This window comes from Solanum lycopersicum, chromosome 5, assembly GCF_036512215.1.
Source record: "Solanum lycopersicum chromosome 5, SLM_r2.1".
Lineage (NCBI taxonomy): Eukaryota > Viridiplantae > Streptophyta > Magnoliopsida > Solanales > Solanaceae > Solanum > Solanum lycopersicum.
Window position 1 is genome coordinate 34626624 of NC_090804.1, and position 20733 is coordinate 34647356.

General features: G+C 32.2%; 1 protein-coding gene across 1 annotated transcript; it reads left to right on the forward strand.

Moving 5' to 3' along the window:
* The first annotated feature begins 18862 nt into the window (after positions 1–18862).
* Positions 18863–19674, forward strand: LOC101246531 (uncharacterized). The gene is made up of 2 exons (XM_004239529.2): positions 18863–19258; positions 19387–19674. Exons 1-2 carry the CDS (start codon positions 18863–18865, stop codon positions 19672–19674), a joined length of 684 nt encoding a protein of 227 aa, XP_004239577.2.
* Positions 19675–20733: the final 1059 nt, after the last annotated feature.

The following is a 20733-nucleotide window of genomic DNA, read 5'->3' on the forward strand; positions in this document are numbered from 1 at the left end:
TTATTAGATATATATTATATGATCTAACATTGAAATTTAGTGTATTTAAGAAATTAAGGTTAAATTCTTGGCTTGAAATTTGACAAATTGACATATAAATCATATCAGGATTTGGAGTTTGGTTGAAAATATGAGTGGATTTTAGCGTCTATGATAGACATATAATAATTTGAATGTCTACAAAAATTGCTTACTTACGAATATTGCAAAATTGGTAGATTGGGAACGTTTCGAAACCTTGCGAAAAGGAAAGGAAAAATCTTAAAAGATTCGTGGCACAAGTTCGGCATCTAAGGTATGGTAAGACTTTTTAGACTTGTTGAAGGACGTTTTCCTAATTAAAAATTAAAAATGAAAATAGACAAAGGGGTAAGGGGGAAAGATGGTGGTCTCGTATCAATGGTGTGACGGGCATTGGTACGAGTACCGGTGTTATAAAAAGGAAAATACTATTATAGAATGTGGATTGAAATTTGAGAATGCCAAAGCATATGGGCATTAGCTGATATATTATTTACTTGAATTCCTTGTGTGATTGTGTTTTATTTATTTCACCCGTATAGTTGAGATAATTGAGGTGGTTATGTATTATATTCATATTGATTGATTGAGATGCATCATCATTCCCTCTATTGAAACAATATTGTGCACATGCATCGAGATGAGACTGAGTATAAGTTGGGCATGTGGAGATCGTCCGTGCTGGGGATGGTGAGATGTTAAGATTGTAATTTGGGCACGTGGAGACCGTCCGTGCGAAAATTGTTTGATATTATGATAGTGCGTTGAGATCGTCCGCACAGACACGTGGAGATCGTCCGTGTCGGTATATGGACCTCGCGAGTCCCCCATGGGTCATGAACTCTCGATGTATTTCCGAGGAGTATCATGTATATACGGTTGAGTGAGTACTGGGTATTCTGAGACATATCATTACATGGCATCATATTGCATTGCATTTCATCCCATCATTCATTCTTGATGACTATATGTTTCGTTTGGTGTTAGGAAAATATTAAATGTTGATTTCCTTTATTGATGAAACTTAAATAGTGAGTGTAATATATATATATACTTGTATAATTTAAGAACTTATTTTCTTATATAAACTCCCGTCACTACTTCTTCGTTGTCGGTCAATGAGACATACTGGGTACACGTGGTTTCGTACTCATACTACGCTTGTTGCACTCTTTGTGGTGCAGATTCGATTCCGAGTAGGAGCACATCTCGTGGAGCAAATTGAGTCCGGCTTGAAGTTCTTGGAGTTGTGGTGAGCTGCTTGGCTGTTCCGTGGCCCACACCTCCCTCTATCTTTTACTTGTTCTGTTATTCAGTATTCAGACAGGATATCCCTTATGTTAGATTTGCCTTTTAGTTTCAGACTTGCATCGTATTTTAGAAGCTCTTGTACTCATGACACCATTTCTTGGGTAGTACTTTTTTCAGTTTTCCGCATTCGTACTTATAAGAACTCAGTGTTGGAGATTCGGAAATTGTTGTCTTTTCACTTCTTTGTTAGTTAAGTTTGTTAAAAATATGTTGGTTGGCTTACCTATTGGTTGGGAATATATGTGCCATCACGATTCGTGATTTTGGGTCGTGACAATTTGGAATTTTTTTTTCAAAACATTCAAGCAAACTTAACATGAGAAAATTGAAAAACAATTTCCCTTCCCACCTTAAACATATCTCTTAACTTTTAAAACTCCCTCTCATTTCATATAATATATTTATGTATATGTCACAACAGTAGAAAATTATGTGTACGCACCTGAATAAACGTTTATGTGTATGATATGAGATGTGTATTTAAATTCAATTAGTCAAATTAAATAATATTTTTTTAAGATTATCAATAATATCAAGAACGAAACTAAAAATTCACACCAAAATTAGAGATAACTTGAATGTCACATCATCAACAAACTAATCAATTTTTCAAACAAATTAATAAATAAAAAGAAAAACTCATTTGCGAGTTTTAAAGCTCTAAGTAGGAACAGATAATTATGGCCAATTACACTTCGTCCAATTAGTTTACTCTCTCTCTCTCTCTCTCTCTCTCTCTCTCTCTCTCTCTATATATATATATATATATATATATATATATATATGTATGTATGTATATATATGTATGTATATGTATATATATATATACATATACATATACATACATATACATATACATATACACACACACATATATATATATATATATATATGTATGTATATATATGTATGTATATGTATATATATATATACATATACATATACATACATATACATATACATATACACATATATATATATATATATATATGTATATATATATATACACATATACATATACATACATATATATATATATATATATACATATACATATACATACACACACACACACACACAGATATATATATATATATTTCAATTATATATATATATATATATATATATATATATATATATATATATATATATATATATATATATTATGTATGTATGTATGTATGTATCTGCCCCATATATTTCAATTAGGAATTGATAAATCAATTTACCGAATTGTATATCCTTAATTTTTCCAGGATAAGGGTGCCAATGACCCAAAATCTTATGAATTGGACACAAAATAATTTTGTTTTGGGTTGAATTTATTGTGGACAACATAATCCACTTCTAAAGTGATGCCAATACTTAACTAACTCTAACTTAATTGTAAGGTTTACCTCCATTTGGATTTATTGCTTGGGATTTATTCTGGGGTAAATTTTAAAAATCACATAATTTGAATATTACATTATAATTCCTGTGTTTTCATATTTTTTGTTATTTGCATTTTTAATATGAGTTGCTATGCTAATAACAAGAATAAGTGACTAAAATTATAATGAGGTGTAATTTTAAATTGTTTTCAATAGAAGGTAAATTTGGACATTTTCTTGTGTACAAATATATTCATATCAATCATTTTTTTTAAATTCAAAATGATATCATATAAAATATTCTTCTCAATTAGAGTATTCCTTTTTATTAGCATCAAAAATATTTCAAAAGATTTGGTTTGATTTCAAACACCATTTATTTTGAATAGGAGAGAATAAAATGTTACCATGTGATTTTCTATTGAGATGGACACTAAAATAAGGTTTATCACTATGGAAATATAGTTTTGTTATATCTAAAGTTGACAAAATTAATAAAATTATAACCTGTCAAATTCATTCAAAGTTTAGATTGATCCAACACTGAAGAGAGATTTTGAGATTTCTATGTATATCAATCTTAATTAGAAGCTATTAATCAGCTTTATATTGATCTACATAATGACAATACTCATCGAGCAATTATAGACATGGATGCTAACATGTTAAGTTGGCACAGTTGGTAATAATTCCTGGAATCTATCAGTGAACCACTTAAAGTTGAAATTAATTTTTACTTATACATCTCAAATTAAGGTTTGTTCATTTTAGACATATATTGTTATAAGGATTTTAATGATTGTGAAAACTAAACAATCTAAACATTCAGAAATTCTATCAATTATTCAGATCGTAGAACTATATGATTTTCACATAAATATTACTATGATAATTCAATCAAGAATATATACATGAATTAACCATTATAATTCTTGACTTGATTGAGCGGAAGTCTTTTCTTTTGATTTTTCAGAAGTTGTTTCTCTCTCACTTGTCTTATACTTTATGAATAGCTTTGATGGACAAGACTACCTCTTTATGGCAGAGAGTGCACCCTTTAAATAAGAGTGTGTTTAACATCATTATCACATTTCTATCATGGTGAATAGTGGAGATAATAAGTAGTTTTAAAACTACCAAGTAACTCCTACTTAATGAATAGTTGGAAAAGGTAATGGGTAAAGTGAAAAACTTAATGGGTAGTTGAAATTTACTAAGTAACTTGTCCACTTTCCCTCTTCTCCACACATATTAGTAACTTCTCCACTTATCCAATTAGAATTAGAATTTATTTAGTTATTAAATACTAAATCAAAATAATATTAATGTGAGTGGGTAAAAAAACTAACATTCTCCCACTTGTCACACGTAACATTATTTACTTAATGGTTTAATAAACATTTCAATTACAATGTGCACATATACTAAATCCAACATTTATTGTTGTTTGAGCAGATCAACTAATAGGTGTCATGGAGGTAACACATCAATTTTCGACATAATTCCTTCCATGTACTACAATATTAGCATATTGCCCAACACAACCTTTAAATACATAATGACGTAAGGTTAATGCTTAGAATATCTTTATCTAAAATAATATATGTAACTGTCATTCTGAACATAATGATACAAGAGAAAACATGTAATAACAGAAATATATATATATATATATATATATATATATATATATATATATATATATATATATATATGTATATATATATATATATATAATCTTTACATAAAGTCATTCATTGCTATTAGTAAGACCCATTTTTTCAACATGTTCAGCAAATGTTTTGGGCGGTAATATTTCGTCAAAGGATCATCAATCATAAGTTTGGTGCTAATGTATTCAATTGTCACTTTATGTTTCTGGATTTCTTCTTTCACTGAAAAGTATTTCAATTCCATATGCTTGACACCCTTTGAATACTGATCATTTTTAGAGAAGAAGATTGTTGTAGTATTATCACAATAAATTTTCAGCGACTTGGAAATATTGTCGACTAGTTTAAGTTCTGAAATAAAGTTCCGCAGCCAATTACCCTGAATTTTGGCCTCAAAGAATGCCACAAACTCAGCTTCCATAGTGGATGCACTAGGAACAAATATCCAAATGTGAATTTTCTTATATCCACACAACCAACATAATCAGAATCTGAGTGGATGCAGTAGGTTCAAATATCCAAATGTGAATTTTCTTGTATCCACACAACCAACATAATCAGAATCTGAATATCTAATCACATCAAGATGATTAGATCTTCTATAAGTGAACATATGATCTTTAGTTCCTTGCAAGTATCACAACGCTTTCTTCGCAGCTTTCCAGTGATCCATTTCTGGATTACTTTGATAACGACCTAACATTCTAACAACGAAACTGATGTCTGGTCTAGTACATGTTTGGGCATACAGTAGACTCCCAATTACTGATGCATAAGGAATATAATTCATTTGCTTACTTTCCAATTCATTCTTTGGACATTGATTGAGACTAAATTTATCTCATATTTAAATTGGAACGGGACTTGATGAGCATTTTTCTATTCTAAATCTTTTTAATAACACTTTATTAAAATAGGTTTTTTGAGACAAACCTAATAATCCTTGTGATCTATTTCTAAATACTTCTATCCCAATCACATAGGATGCTTTCTCCCCATATCTTTCATTTTAAAATTGTTAGATAGATATCTCTTGGTATCGTGCAACAAACCAAGATCATTAGTAGAAAACAAGATGTCATTAGCGTACATGACTAACATAATAAACTTAATCTCACTAACCTCAGATATATACATCGATCAACAGTGTTTTCCTTATATCCAAAAGTTAAAATGTTTCATTAAACTTAAGATACCATTGTCGAGAAGGTTGTTTAAGTCTATATAATGACTTCTTAAGTTTACACACCAGTGTTTCTTTCCTTTACAAGAAAAACCCTCAGGTTGATTCACATAAACTTCTTCCTCCAAATTTCCATTTAGAAAGGCTGTTTTCACATCCATTTGATGTAGCTCTAAGTCATAATGAGCTACTAAAGCTATTATAATTTTGAGTGAATCTTTTCTAGAGACAGGTGAAAATGTTTCTTTATAGTCATGACATCTTTTTGAATGAAACCTTTTGCAAAAAGTCTGAGCTTGTGATGTTTGATGTTGCCAGTTGAGTCACGTTTTGTCTTAAAGACCCATTTACACCCAACTCTTTTGCAACCTTCTAGTAATTCAATAGGGTCCCATATTTCTTTTTGTTCCATAGATTTCAACTCATTTTTCATAGCAATTTCTGAATCGTGTAAATATACCAAATAATCATCAGAAATAACATATCTTTTTTGTCTTTGTGATTTTCTTAATGCTATTTCTTGCGGTAAATCTACTGCAGGTTCATAAATTATTGCTTCATTGAGATTAACATGAGCATCAATTTGTTGTTCTTGTTGATTGTTAGGTTGTACAACAACTTTAGGAACAACATCTTCAAAAGAGATAAAATGTAGATAAACCCTCACCCCCTAACTTCTTTAATTTTCACTTTACGTGGTTCTTCACTCCTACTAACTTCATCATTCTCAACGAACCTAGCATTTTCAGTTTCAACTATTCTTGTACTATTATTATGAAAGTAAAATGTACCCTTTTAATTTTTTTGGATAACCAATAAAGAAACCACTGATTGTTCTTGAATTCAATTTCTTTTCTTGTGGGTTATAAACTCTAACTTCTGCCGAGCAAGCCCAAACATGCAGTCTTCGGGACTTCTTTACTATGAACCCTATTAAGTAAGAAAACGACATTCCTTAAAGCATACACCCACAATGAAAGAGGAACAAATGAATTACTTAACATACTCCTGACCATGTCATTTAATCTATAATTACACCTTTCTGCTACACCATTTTGTTATGGTGTTTCCGGCATTATGAATTAAGCATATATCCCATGCTTTTCAAGGAATTTAGCAAATGGTCCTCGGTGTGTCCATTTTCGTCATATCTTCCATAAAATTCACCATCTCTATCTTGCTTGATTATTATCACCTTTCTATCTAGTTGTCTTTCAACCTCAATAATAAAGACCTCTAAGGCATTTATCGTTTGAGATTTTTCTTGCAAAATATAGACATACCCATAACGTGAAAAATCGTTAATAAAAGTGATAAAATATTTTTTTTTACTTAAAGATGCAATATCAAAAGGACCACATATATCATTGTGTATAATTTCATGAAGGTGTGTGCTTCTTCTCGCTCCTTTCTTTGTGTCTCTTGTTTATTTTCCTTTAGTACAATCCACACAAGTGTTAAGTTCTGTAAAATCCAAATTTAAAAGAATTTCATTATTAACTAATCTTTCCAATCTTTCTTTGGATATATGATCTAAACGTTTGTGCCACAAGAAATCAGATTGTTCAGTCACCAAACGTCATTTAGTTTCAATATTATGATGCAAAGTTAAGAGTGTTTCAACAAATAGATTATCAAGATTCACTTTATTTAATTTATCATAAAGAGTACCAGTACCAATGAGATAATTATGTTTAAACAAACTAAAACATCCATTACCAAAATTATAAGAGTATCCAGTCTTATCCAACTTAGTCCAAGAAAATAAATTTCACAAGAGAGAAGGTACATAACAAGTTTCAAGTAAATCTAAGTGATGCTCAATATCAAGGATCAAAAGGTAAGTTCCTATAGCTTTACCTAGAGCCTTAACTCTATTCCTCATATACACATATCTTTCATTCTGGTTTATGGTTTGTGTTGTAAGGAATCCCTGCATCGTATTAGAAACATGAACAATACGTCAATCCACCAAGTATTATTAGGAACTTCAGTTAGATTTGATTTGAGACATGTAAAAGCACTGTGCTTACGTTTCTTCTTGAGCCATGCCTTGAATTTCAGACAATCTTTCTGAAAATGTCCAGATTTTCCATAGAAACGACACTTTGTATTCCTTCTTATGTACTTGAGAGGGGGAATCATTAACATTATAGTGCCTTTGTTTTCCCTTAGCATGTTTCTTTCCTTTCTTTCCAACTCCTTGATGACTTAAAAAGTTGATGGAGTGGGTTCCTTGATTCTTGAGCCTTACTTTTTCCTGAACTAACATTTAGTGCAATTCATGCACATTTCATTTGTCTTTCATGGTGTTGTATTTCATCTGGAAAGGGACATACTTAGACGGTAATGAGTTGGTGATGAATTGTACAAAAAAAATTTGTTCCACTTGCATTCCCAAAGACTTAAGTCTTGCTGCTACGTTTGTCATTTCAGTGACATGCTCATGCATGGTACGTGAACCATCAAACTTCGTGGTGGTCAAAGTACCCATTAGTGTCCTAGCAAGAGACTTATCAACAATTTGAGAGGATTCTTCCATGAATTTCAAAAATCTTTTGCATTTTCAGTTTTGAGAAGAGTAGTCTTAATGTTGCTCGCAATATTCATTAGCATAAACATTATGCCTAATCTGTTAGATCAATCCCAATTCTTATAATAAGACCTTTCTTCACTAATGCTAGTTTCAGTAATAGCAGTTGGATTCTCAGTGTAAAGTGCAACATCAAGATCTAAAACTCTGAGGTGGAATTTGTTCTCTTCGCACCAATCTAAAAAGTTAAGGCCTTAAAGGCCGTCATAGAAGCATAGTGTGAATGAAAAGCAATACTGAAAATATAATATTCTCATTTTTTAATAATTTGATTTATGAATTTTATACTTACTATCAAATTCATAAATGGTTTATAATTCTTTAATGTATATTGATGTCCTCCTTTGGGCGAAACATCAAAATACAACTTTAAACATAATGATGCTTAGATGTGAATTTAACGTAATTTAATAATTTTTAATGTATCAATCAATAATATTTATTATCTTTTGATAAATAAATAAAACTAATGACACATCTAATTATCTCTTTAATTTTCAATGGTTATAAAATGAAATAATCAACCTTTGGGTGATCCGTAAATATCTTACAACCGAAAACTTCAATGTATCCATAAGTTATATCAGTTATATGCTTCAAAATAATGGATAATTGAATATACATTTAATCATTATTATTTTGAATTAATGGTTCAAAGATTAGACCACTTTGGTGATTAAGTAATCTCATATGCATAATTTTTTAATAAAATACATCATGATAGTGAATAATTATTTCACTTAATGCTATCTATTACTATTTTCAAATAAGGAAAACACTAAATTTTTATGAAAAGTCACTAATTCTTAAACTTGGCTCTGATACCACATGTAAGGATTTTAATGATTGTGAAAACATAAACAATCTAAACATTCAGAAACCCTATCAATTATTCAGGATCATAGAACTATATAATTTTCACATAAATGTATTACTATGAAAATTTAGTCGAAAATATATATCTGAATTAGCCATTGTCACATCCCGAAACCACACCCTAGAAGTTAGGGTCAATCTCGGATTGCAACCGGCGTACTTGACCTCTCGGAGGTCTTGTAAAAGCCCTTACATATCATTTATCACATATACATAATGAAAAATAGTGAGGAATTAAAACTTTTCACAAAACGTTTCATAGTCTTTAAAAATCTTTTATATAAAGTCATAGGAAATACTAAGTCTCAATCTCATCAAACTTAAGACACGAGAACGCTTGGGACACGACCCATATGAAATACGAATATAAAAATACTTAGTCTAGTACAATACTTCAATAAGAAACATAAAAGACATCTATGCCCTCGAGTCAAATGAGGACATACTTCAACTTCTCTTGAACGATCCTACATTCCAAGTCTTCTTTCCCAAATGCTCCTCACCTACCAACAACTATAGAGATAGATAAAAGCATGAATTAGTACAACCGCATGTACTAAGTATGAAATAATGCATAAAAATCATGAAAATGAACATTTATTGGAAATATGTTTCTTTTCATTTAAACATCATAATATAATCACAAGAATAACATTTATCAACTTAGAAACATATAAGATGACATTTAACTAAATATTCACATTTTTAGAACCACATTACAGTAGCTTAACTTCATTGTTGTTTTCTATTTCCTTTAAACCCTTCCTAGCATGTAATATTCTCACTAAAAGTTATCCTAAGACTCACTTGAGCAACACAAAGAGAGACCTCCCATACAACCTCCCTAAGCATGCCTATATGACCCTCAAGAGTACTTCTATAAGACGCACACACACTTACAAGACATCATACATACCAACGTATAGCTAACATGATATTCTCTTTCTAAAGGCTATCAAAAGACATGCTTAAGTAAATCAAGAAGATAACGTCCATGATTGACCTCTTCAAGACTACCTAAATAATCATTAAGACTAATTAAGTTTATATCATGTCCACATAATCAACATCTTCCCCAACTAGATTCATTCTTAAGACTCATCAAGGTAAGATACAAAGTGACCATTTCTATGCCACCTTCACACCTTAACTAGACAACCGTTAACTACACTAGATAAGAACTTATTCATTTAACATACTTTCTTTCTTAAGTCATTATATTCATTAGTTCGTTTAAGACTCATACATCACATAAAGGACATTCGAGTAATGGTCTTGTACAAGACCTAGGAACTCTAATTAATACCTTCAAAACCTATTGTGAAATGTATAGACACCATACCACCACCGAAACTTCATAGAACTTCTTTAATTCTAGTAGTTATTCCATATGATGAGAAAAATCAATAACCGACATAGACCATGATAGAAAGACATGAAATATTATGTTCTAACCTACTCCGATGAGGGTGTTTAACTTGCCAATGGTAGAACTTAGACACATCCCATGTAGGCACATGATAAGGAATATGAAGGAAATGCTTTGTAATCTAGTCTCATTATTTAGCTAGAACTAATTCCCTTACCATACTCACTCGGTACTAGCCTTCGTTCCTATAGAGTAATTTACACTTAAGGTTCATATAAAGGGGTTCCATATCAAGTTCATAACCCAATCACATTTAACCTACCAAAGAAAGGTCCACTAGGGATACCTCACAATGGCGACAAGAAGCTCATCATGAATTTCCTAAGGATTAATATGATGTCGTTCCATCCAATTAAACTCAATTCTATCATTCCTTTACTTTGAAGGATACCATTATGGCTTACGACTTTAACATTCATAACCTTACCACTAGGTTCAAGGTTTCACATAGAAGACCATCTTAACATCATTTAAGGTCACATGTCATTCATACCTTCAAGACTAAACAAATTTAGCATCCTAAGCCAAGACATCACATATTCACTTTCATAAATGAATCAAGTAATAAACACAAGTCAACCAAGACAAGACACCATATACTTCACTTCAATACATATTACATGTCATTCTAGAAACACATAGACATAACCATATCCTCTTTAAGTAATCTTATACACTAACTTATCATCATCAATATGGCCAACATAGACTCATGTAGTCAATTAGGAATAACCAATCATCAACCCTGAGACTATACACACAAAGCCATAATCTTGGTCTAATATGGTCACCTACATAACATCAATAGAAAAACACATATACTTTCACATTATTTATAATGTATTTAGACATTATCATACTTCACGCAATCATCATAATACTTCAAGTAGTTTTCCTACAAGGACATGATCATCATATTACTTAAAATAATGCCGACAAGGCCACATCAACTGCAAGTAAAACACATAACACCGCTACCATAAGTGGACCAAACCAATCACAATAAAATTGAAGTATAATAATCATAGAACAAAGGAAATAGGGCAGTGTCCCACCACTCCATCTTCAATACCTCAATTCAATGCTAAACCATTCAATTCGATATCATAAGGCCCTTATCCATGGCCATAACCAACGATTCAACATAATTATAACAATATTTATGAAACTAGGTCAATTTACTACATATTCATCAATATAATACACCTTATATATCAATTTACTATAATTATTACATCAATGAATAGCCTATATGAAACTACATTAGAGTTCGTAAACATAAGATCAATATCAAGTAACCCATAACTTAGTCAAAAACTTGGGTTCATATAATTCATGGGTTCATAGGTTATTTAGGTTAAAATCATCAATACAATAACAATACAATCCATAATCAATGTTTAAAAATCATCAATGCAAGAACCCACGGTAGATCATGAAACTGGACAATTCAACTCTAGAAAACGTTAGTAAACTTCTTTGAGAGTTGTGCTCCTTGATGTAGAGAGCTTAAAGGATAAAAATACATACCTCAATGAATCTAATTCTTCAATTTGATGAAGAATATCCACTCAATTCTCCAATCCAAGCCCTTCCTTGAGTTTTGACTCCAATGGAGTTCTATGGAACTCTAAGGGATTTTGGGGTTTTGATTTGGAAGAATGAAATATTATAAGTGTTAAAGACATATATACATGTTTAAAATACCTAAAAGACCTTTAAGTAACCTCCAAACATCTTATTTGTACGTGGAGTGAATTTACAAGTTCACCCCTCACTCGGTAGTGAACTGCATGCAGGAACAAACCCATCGACGGTCCGTCCCTTGACCAACGGACCATCCTGTTGGTCCGTGGTCTGGGATTGAGGCCTGTCTTGGGATTCCTCTCACCCACGCCTAAGTTCCAACTGACAAAACCCTACCAATGGGGCGTCGATTGCCTCTATGGATTGGGCTGTCTTGGACAATCTTGGGCACCATGAAGGGTCCTTCCTCAAGGATCCTTGGATGGTCCTTAGAGATGTTTTCCCGGACTTTTCTAACCCAAATATGCACATATACAAGATTAGAAACTCTAACATGAATTTCACCCAAAAAGAACACCTAAAATTTGATGAAACATTCCTAGACACACAAGATCGTTTCAAGGCAAGACTTTCGAACGTCATGGACGTTCTTAGATGTTTGACCTCCTAACTTCACGAAACTTGACACAGTACCTATATACATCATAATTAATCATTTAAGTACCTTTAAACTCATGAATCACATATAAAAACATGGAACCACATGTGAGGCACATAGATGACTTAGTCTCGAACGTTCTGGTTGTCCCTTGACGTTTGTCTTCCAATGCACCTAAACTCTTAGACACTGCCTCAGTACCATATTTAGACCTATTTAGGGCCTTGGACCATCATGACCAACATGTTATTCTCTGGTTCACCTAAGTCATTTTTGAGATCTTACAACTATTATAATTCTTGACTTGATTGAGCGGAAGTCTTTTCTTTTGGTTCTTTAGAAGTTGTTTCTCTCTTGCGTTATACTTTATGAATGGTTTTGATGGATAGACTATATATTTATGACATAGAGAGGAACCTTTAAATAATTAAACACTTTTTTTGTAGCCAAACTAAACTTTGGCCTTACTGAACATCTCAAACCACGCCCTCGGGGATTGCTTTAATCCATGCAGGGCTTTCTTCAATCTGCATACTTTTTTTTACTCCCCTTTCCTTCCATATCCGGGTGCTATCTCTATATACACCTCCTCGTGCGAGTCCCAATGCAAGAAGACATTTTTCACACTTAACTAATACAATGGCCAACGGTCTGTTGCTGATTCTAAGTCAAAGGAACATCATTCCCATGTTTCCATCATGGTGAGTAGTGGAGATAATGGGTAGTTTTAAAACTACCAAGTAACTCCCCACTTAATGGATAGTTGGAAGAGGTAATGGGTAAAGTGGAAAACTTAATTGGTTAAAGTGGAAAACTTAATTGGTAGTTGGAAGTTACTTAGTAACTTCCACACTTTCCCACTTCTCCTAACATATTAATAAGTTCTCCACTTATCCAATTAGAATTAGAATTTAGTTATTAATTATATATTAAATTAAAATAATATTAATGTGACTGGATCATAAAATTAACATTGTAACTTGTAGGACTTTGATGTGTCATTTGACACTTTTTAGACAATTAACAAAAAACTAAGAAGTGCACTACACTCGCTAATGATGTATCAAAGTGACGAATTAAATGAAGACATTTGACATACATACCAAAAATAAGTATTTGGAAGATATTGTATGCAAGAAAACTATTTAGTTAATTACTTAAAACAGTGTTACATTTCAATTATTAATATTTTAAAAAAAAATTGATGTTAGAATTGTTAAAATATGCATAACAAAAGTTGTATTCAAAATCACAAACTTATAGAATAGCATAATAATGTAATCTAAATAAATTGTGAAACTCTAACCTTTTATAGCTTTTACACAACTCGTTCAGGGATTGTACTTCAGGATTATAGCCTTCTACTAATTCCTGACTAACTCTCTCAATCAAGTTTTCTGTTGGCAAGAAAATTTCCAACAAGATGAAGGTCTTTCCTTGAGAACCACCACCCCTTTTATACTTTTCAGTATAATGGAAATGTTTGAAAGATGAAATGTTTCTAGTCATAACAAATAGCCATATATAGTTATTAAATACACATAGGTATATCTAGATACTGTTAAGTGTATCAAGTATTCATGACCAATAATCACAAATTATCATTATACACCATTAAATGTATTTTGACATTGCTAAGAGTATCTAACAACAACGATAAATAGTTATCAACAACTACTAAATATCATTAAGTGTAAAACGAAAGTCATAAAACACCAAAGGTAATAAACTAATAAATTATCATTTAACACCATCAATAGCCACTAATAACCATTGAACACTATTATTTGGTCCTTTCATCTTCCCAGGAAACAAAGAATTACAATATTTTCTTCTTTCTTCATTAAAAGAAATAAAAAGTTCTTCTATTTTAAACTAATAAAAGTCAAAAATGATTTATGCCTAAACTTACAAAAATACTAATAGTTCTTTTCTTTTTCAAACTCGATCAATTAATCAGACATAGTAGGGACCACATATTTATCAACAGAGCCTTACAAATATAATATTTAATTCGTAAAAAGCATGAATTAACCATATTATAATAAATCATAGATTATACCACTAAAAATTTGTAATTGTACTATTCTATTTAATTTCAATTTTTTTCTATTAAAACTTATTTAAATTCCCATGTTAGAATTATCGAGACAAATCAATTACATCAAAATTCTAAGAAATATAATCCATTGCCTAATTTAATCCTTTATCTTTATGCTTAAATTGATTCACATGAAAGATATACATGTAAAATCCACTTGCAGGTTTTCACGTGACTATTTATAAGCAACCATAAGGGGTGTGTTCTTCTCATATCGGAGATATGATTCTATCAACTAATTATTCTTTCACGAATGTAATTCTTTATTATCCAATACATTATAAATATTTTGACTCATCACAAAGTCACACCTTTTAATAGATTTAAATAATAAACTAAACTGCATAGATCATAATAACTACATCAAAATTAACAATATAAACTCATGTAATGGAGTAGAGATATTATTTATTGAAATTCCGAATCTAAGTACATATCTCATTTTGATCAATTCAATATATGTAAAATTTACTAACACAAGAAGTTAGAATCTTATTATTCTCATAATCAAGATTGAATTATATTTAATCTTGTTTACAATCATCAAGATGTTTGTCCAACTTCACCTTTGATTGTAAACATTTAATTTATAACTTATAAGAACCAATAATTTTAATCTTCCGCTTATGAGTTAAACAACTCCATACCCAAAAATCATCTACTATATAAGTAATGGACATACACATAAACATAATAATCTATTTAAATAAAGACTTTATTGTATTAATTAATATAATATGTGAAGTCTCTATAAATAATTAAAATCAATATTATAACTCAATCATAGGGTTAATAGTATATCCCAACAATCTCCCACATTAGACTCATAATCATGCATGTACAATTTTAACACTCATTACATCCATATGCTTATCAAAAGGCTTTTCAGGTACGCCTTTGGTAAATTGATCCGTCAAATTATTCTTCGATTCAATCTTCTAAACTCTCACATCACCCTTTGAGTTATATGATAAATCAAGTGATATTTCCTCTCAATTTACTTACTCCTTTTATGGATTCATGGTTTTTTTGAGTTGGCAACTGCACCACTGTTATCACAATATGGTATAATTGGTGCTTCATAGAAGGAACGACTCCAAGATATTTTTGAGTCAAACAACCTTTTTAACCGCATCATATGCAACTACATATTCAGCTTCCATGGTGAAATCAGCAACACACGATTGCTTTATGATCCTCCAAACTATGGATCCACCTTCCTGAGTAAATAAATATCCTGAGGTCAATTTTCTAAAATCTCTATCTGACTGAAAATCTGAATCTCTATATATAATAGGTACAACATTGCCAGGGTGAAACAAGCATATAATCCCTAGTCCTTTTAAGATGCTTGACTGCAGTTCAATGTTCTTGCAAAGGGTTAGACTTAAATATGCTAACCATGCCTACAACAAAGTACATATCAGGTCTAGTACATAACATAGCATACATAAGACTCTCTACGACAAAAGGGTAAGGGAACCGCCTTCATCCTTTCTATCTCATCGGTCATTTTGGGTGACTAATACTTTGATAAAGTAATATCATGTCTAAAAGGAAAAACCCCTCTTTAGAGTTTTGCATGCTAAACCTCACAAGAATAGTATCAATATAAATTGTTTGAGACAAGTCTAATATCTTTAGTTTGTGATATCGCAAAAGATTAATCCCAAGAATATGAGTCGCTTCTCCCAAGTCTTTCATATCAAAACACGACGACAAAGACTCCTTAACAAAATTTAACATGCTCATTTTATTTCCTATGAGTAAGGTGTCATCAATGTATAAAAATGTTACTATGTCTTCCTCCCATTTCTTATAGATGCATGATTCATTTTCAAATGGATCTAAACCAAAAGTTCTAATAAAATTTTAATAACAAATATTTCATGCTCGAGATGGTTGTTTAAATCCATAAATGGATATCTTGAGTTTAGAAATTGATATACCGTGAGTTTATAGTATTCTAATGCATTTCACTTAAGAGTTGTATGTGTCTAGAGCCTTTTTGTATTGATTTTGATGGTTTTGTATCATATCTTGTAGGAAAGATATTTAGGTGTGAAATTAAAAAAGACAACTGAAAATGTGCAAAAAATGGCATCCACGGAGGCAATCGACTGACCGTAGATCCATTGACGCCGTGTAGATGGGTATCGTAGATGGCCAACCCAGGCATTGGATGAAATCAGGAAAATTTGACCAAGTGTAGAATCACGACGAGCATTGACGGTCCGTCAATCAATTGACGGACCATATTGGTAAACCATAGAATGAGATTGCGAGGGTTCAGTGCTTGATTTTTGAAGATTCTAAGTATGGAGTTATGGAGGGGCATTGAAAGGACCGTCGATTGATTGAAAGACCGTACTGGTGGTCCTTCAATTGATTCAGAGAGGGTAGATTTTGGATGCTAAAATATTTTCTAAGTCTTGGTTGACGGAAGGGACTTACGGATCGTAGATCAATTGACTGTCCATAAGTCAGTATCTTAGATTGAAGACGCGTGCCTGAACAAACTTTTATTATTTTTTCCCTTTCTGATTAGGAGTTTTTTTTTCTATAAATAGGTTTTGTTAACCTCGTCTTTGGGGTTGGCTACTATTGTTATTGTTCTAGTTTGAGACGTTGGAGATTAAGTTTTGCAAAATTTAGCAACTTTTGATTTCTTAAGTTGATTTTGAAGATTTTGGTGTTGATATTCAAGTTGAAATTCCAGGTTTATTTGTCTCATTATGTAAGTTTATAATTTTTTCATCTAAAATAATGAACTGTGTTCTTGTGATTACGGGTAACTAAACTCCACAATTGAGATTGTGTGAACCATGAGCAATTAACAACGTATGAATAGTAATGAAGCAATCTTCGAATAGTGTTTTGAATGAATTAATAAGTCTTTCATTTAGAAGTATTTTTCGCAGTTGTAAACGTTAAAACTTGCCTTGTTGCTACTTGCCTGACCAAAGAGGTAGTTAATAAGGAAAGAATTATCAACATAGATTTAGTTTGATACTATCTAATAGTCTAGTATCGATTGGTGCGACAGTGAAAACTAATCCATACATTAATGAGATTTCTAAAATGAAGAAAGGTAAGGGTTATTAAATTCTACACAAGTAACTGGACCAAGGTACGGGGTGAAATTCTTTATATGTCGGACGACGGATTTAAACATACATAACTTATCACTTTGCGTGTAATACACAAGGAAGGATCACTATTACTAGGATTACCGCATTATGAGCTCATGGAGAACACGTCCCTTGTTACTTTCTCATTTTGATAACAACCAAAGTTAATTCTTACTTACTTGATAACTTCATAATCTTAGGATTTTGTTTCACAAACACCCTCCCTTGTTTACTTACTTGTTTCAGAAATACCTTGACTAAACGAATATAATTATGGGTTAAAATTAAGTCTAAAACATATTCCTTATAGTTACAACACCAACCTATTAATTGAGTTCTTTACTTCATAACAATCTCTTATGCTTCTTTATGGAGGTGTAATTTAGAAGTTGGGATCGAGTGGGGTAAACGGATCGTGAGTGATAAGGTGAAGTTTGAGTAACCCAATTTACGATTTTGTTTTGGGGTTTTCTTGCCAGTGTTATTTTTCCCCAAGAGACTGTTTAAATTTCTGTTGAACTGGCATATATTAGGATTGTATGTGTAGAAGCAAGAAAGATTGAATTATGATGGCTTGTGAAAAATGAGACTAGTCCAAAATTTGTGATATATCCTTGAATTCGTAGAATAAGATAAGTTGAATTTGTAGGCTCTAAATATTACATGATAATGCACCAACTGCATGACCCGAGACTAATGATGGGAATTTTATGGCAGTCACTACTCGAGGGGTTAAGCAAACCATTGATCCATCTATGCCATCTGGGTGGAGATTGATGCTAGAAAAGATACTGAGGTGACAGAGATTAGTAGAGAGAACGGCAATGTAATTATAAAAGAAGATGTGATCACATCCCTTTACAAGGACTCCACCTCCCTTTCCTCAAATATTAGCAAAGAAAACAGAAGAAGGAAAATACCACAGGTTCATCACTATTCTAAAATAGCTTTCCATCAATGTTCTGTTGATAGAAGATCTAGAGAAAATGCCTGGTTATGCAAAGTTTATGAAGGATATGATTATAAAGAAGACATATGTGAGTTTTGAGTATAACGATAAGTTGCAACATTGTAGTTCTATTGCTATAAGATCCTTTGTAGAGAAAAAAGAAGATCATGGTGCTTTCACTATCCCTTGTACCATTGGGTTATTGCACTTCGCCAAGGCACTATGTGATCTTGGTGCTAACATAAATCTCATCCCATTGACCATTTACAAGAAATTGGGATTGGGTGATGCGAAACCCACTACGGTGCGGTTGATCACGACGGATAGAATTGTGAAGAGGCTTACCGGAGTTCTACATGATGTGCTAGTGAAGATGGAGTCATTCATTTTTCTATGTGATTTTGTTATTCTTGATTGTAAGGTTGACTTTGAGGTTCCCATTATCCTTGCAAGACCATTTCTCGCCACGGGTGTGTTTTGGTTGAAATGAATAAAGGGCAGATGAAGTTCAGGCTTAACAATAAAGAAGCAACTTTACATATTTGTAGGTCCATTAAGTAGAGTGGTGAGATCCAATCGGTATATGCTATTACTTTTAAAAGTGAGAGTGCTTCGAAGGTTCAATTCAATGAGAAACTGGGTATTGAGGCATTAGAAGTAGTGATAATGAACTTTGAGAGTGATTTCATCGAAGTGTATGATGAGTTGGTGGCTGAACTTGATAGGTGCGAATATCGGTCAAAACTTAAAAAGATGGAGTTGGATATGAAAATTCGTGAGACTCCACCAACGAGACAATCTATGGAAGAGAAACCTGAATTGGAACTTAAGGCTCTACCCCACATTTGAGCTATGCATTCTTTGGTATGGATGAGACACTCTTGGTCATTATTGCAGTGAATCTTAATGGGTGACAATTAGAGTGTTTAGTACCGGTGCTAAAGATGTTCAAGTGAGTTATTGAGTGGACTATTCCAAATATTATCAAAATCCTCCCGGTATTTGTTGCCACAAAATTGATCTCATGACTGATCATAAGCCCACTATTTAGCATTAGAGAATAATCAGCCTATGCAAGAGATAGTGAAGAAGGAAATTATTAAATGGTTGGATGCTAGATTCATCTACCCTATTGCAGACAGTAGTTGGGTATGTCATGTTCCGTGTGTGCCTAATAAAGGTGGTATTATTGTGGTCCTAAATGAACAAAACAAGCTTGTGCCGATGCGACCGATGACCAGATGGAGAGTTTGCATAGATTGCCGGAAATTGAGTATTTGGATAGAGAAGGACCATTTTCATATGCCTTTCATTGATCAGATGCTGGATAGACTTGTAGGATATGTATGGTACTGCTTCCTTGATGGGTTTTTGAGCTATAATCAAATCTCTATAGCCCCGGAAGACCAAGATAAAACCACCTTCACTTGCCCCTATTCGACCTTCGTATATAAATGCATGCTATTTGGGTTGTGTAATGCTCTAACAACCTTCCAGTACTACATGATGTCGATTTTCTCCGACATGGTTGAGGACACTATTGAGGTATTCATAGATGATTTCTCAGTAATTGGTGACTCTTTTGATAGATGCTTTGATGATCTGGCTGCGGTATTGAAAAGGTGTGAAGATTGCAGTTTAGTGCTAAATTTGGAGAAGTGTCACTTTATGGTAAAAAAGGGCATAATGTTGGGATACCAGATTTTTAAGAAAGGTATTGAGGTGTATAAGGCAAAAGTAGAAGTAATAGAAAATCTTCCTCCACCTATCTCGATAAAAGGTTTGAGAAGTTTTCTAGGGCATGCAGGTTTCTATTGGAGTTTCATAAAAGATTTTTCGTAAATTACACATCCTTTGTGCAAGCTGCTTGAAAATGAGAGTAAATTTCACTTTGATGATGCTTGTGTG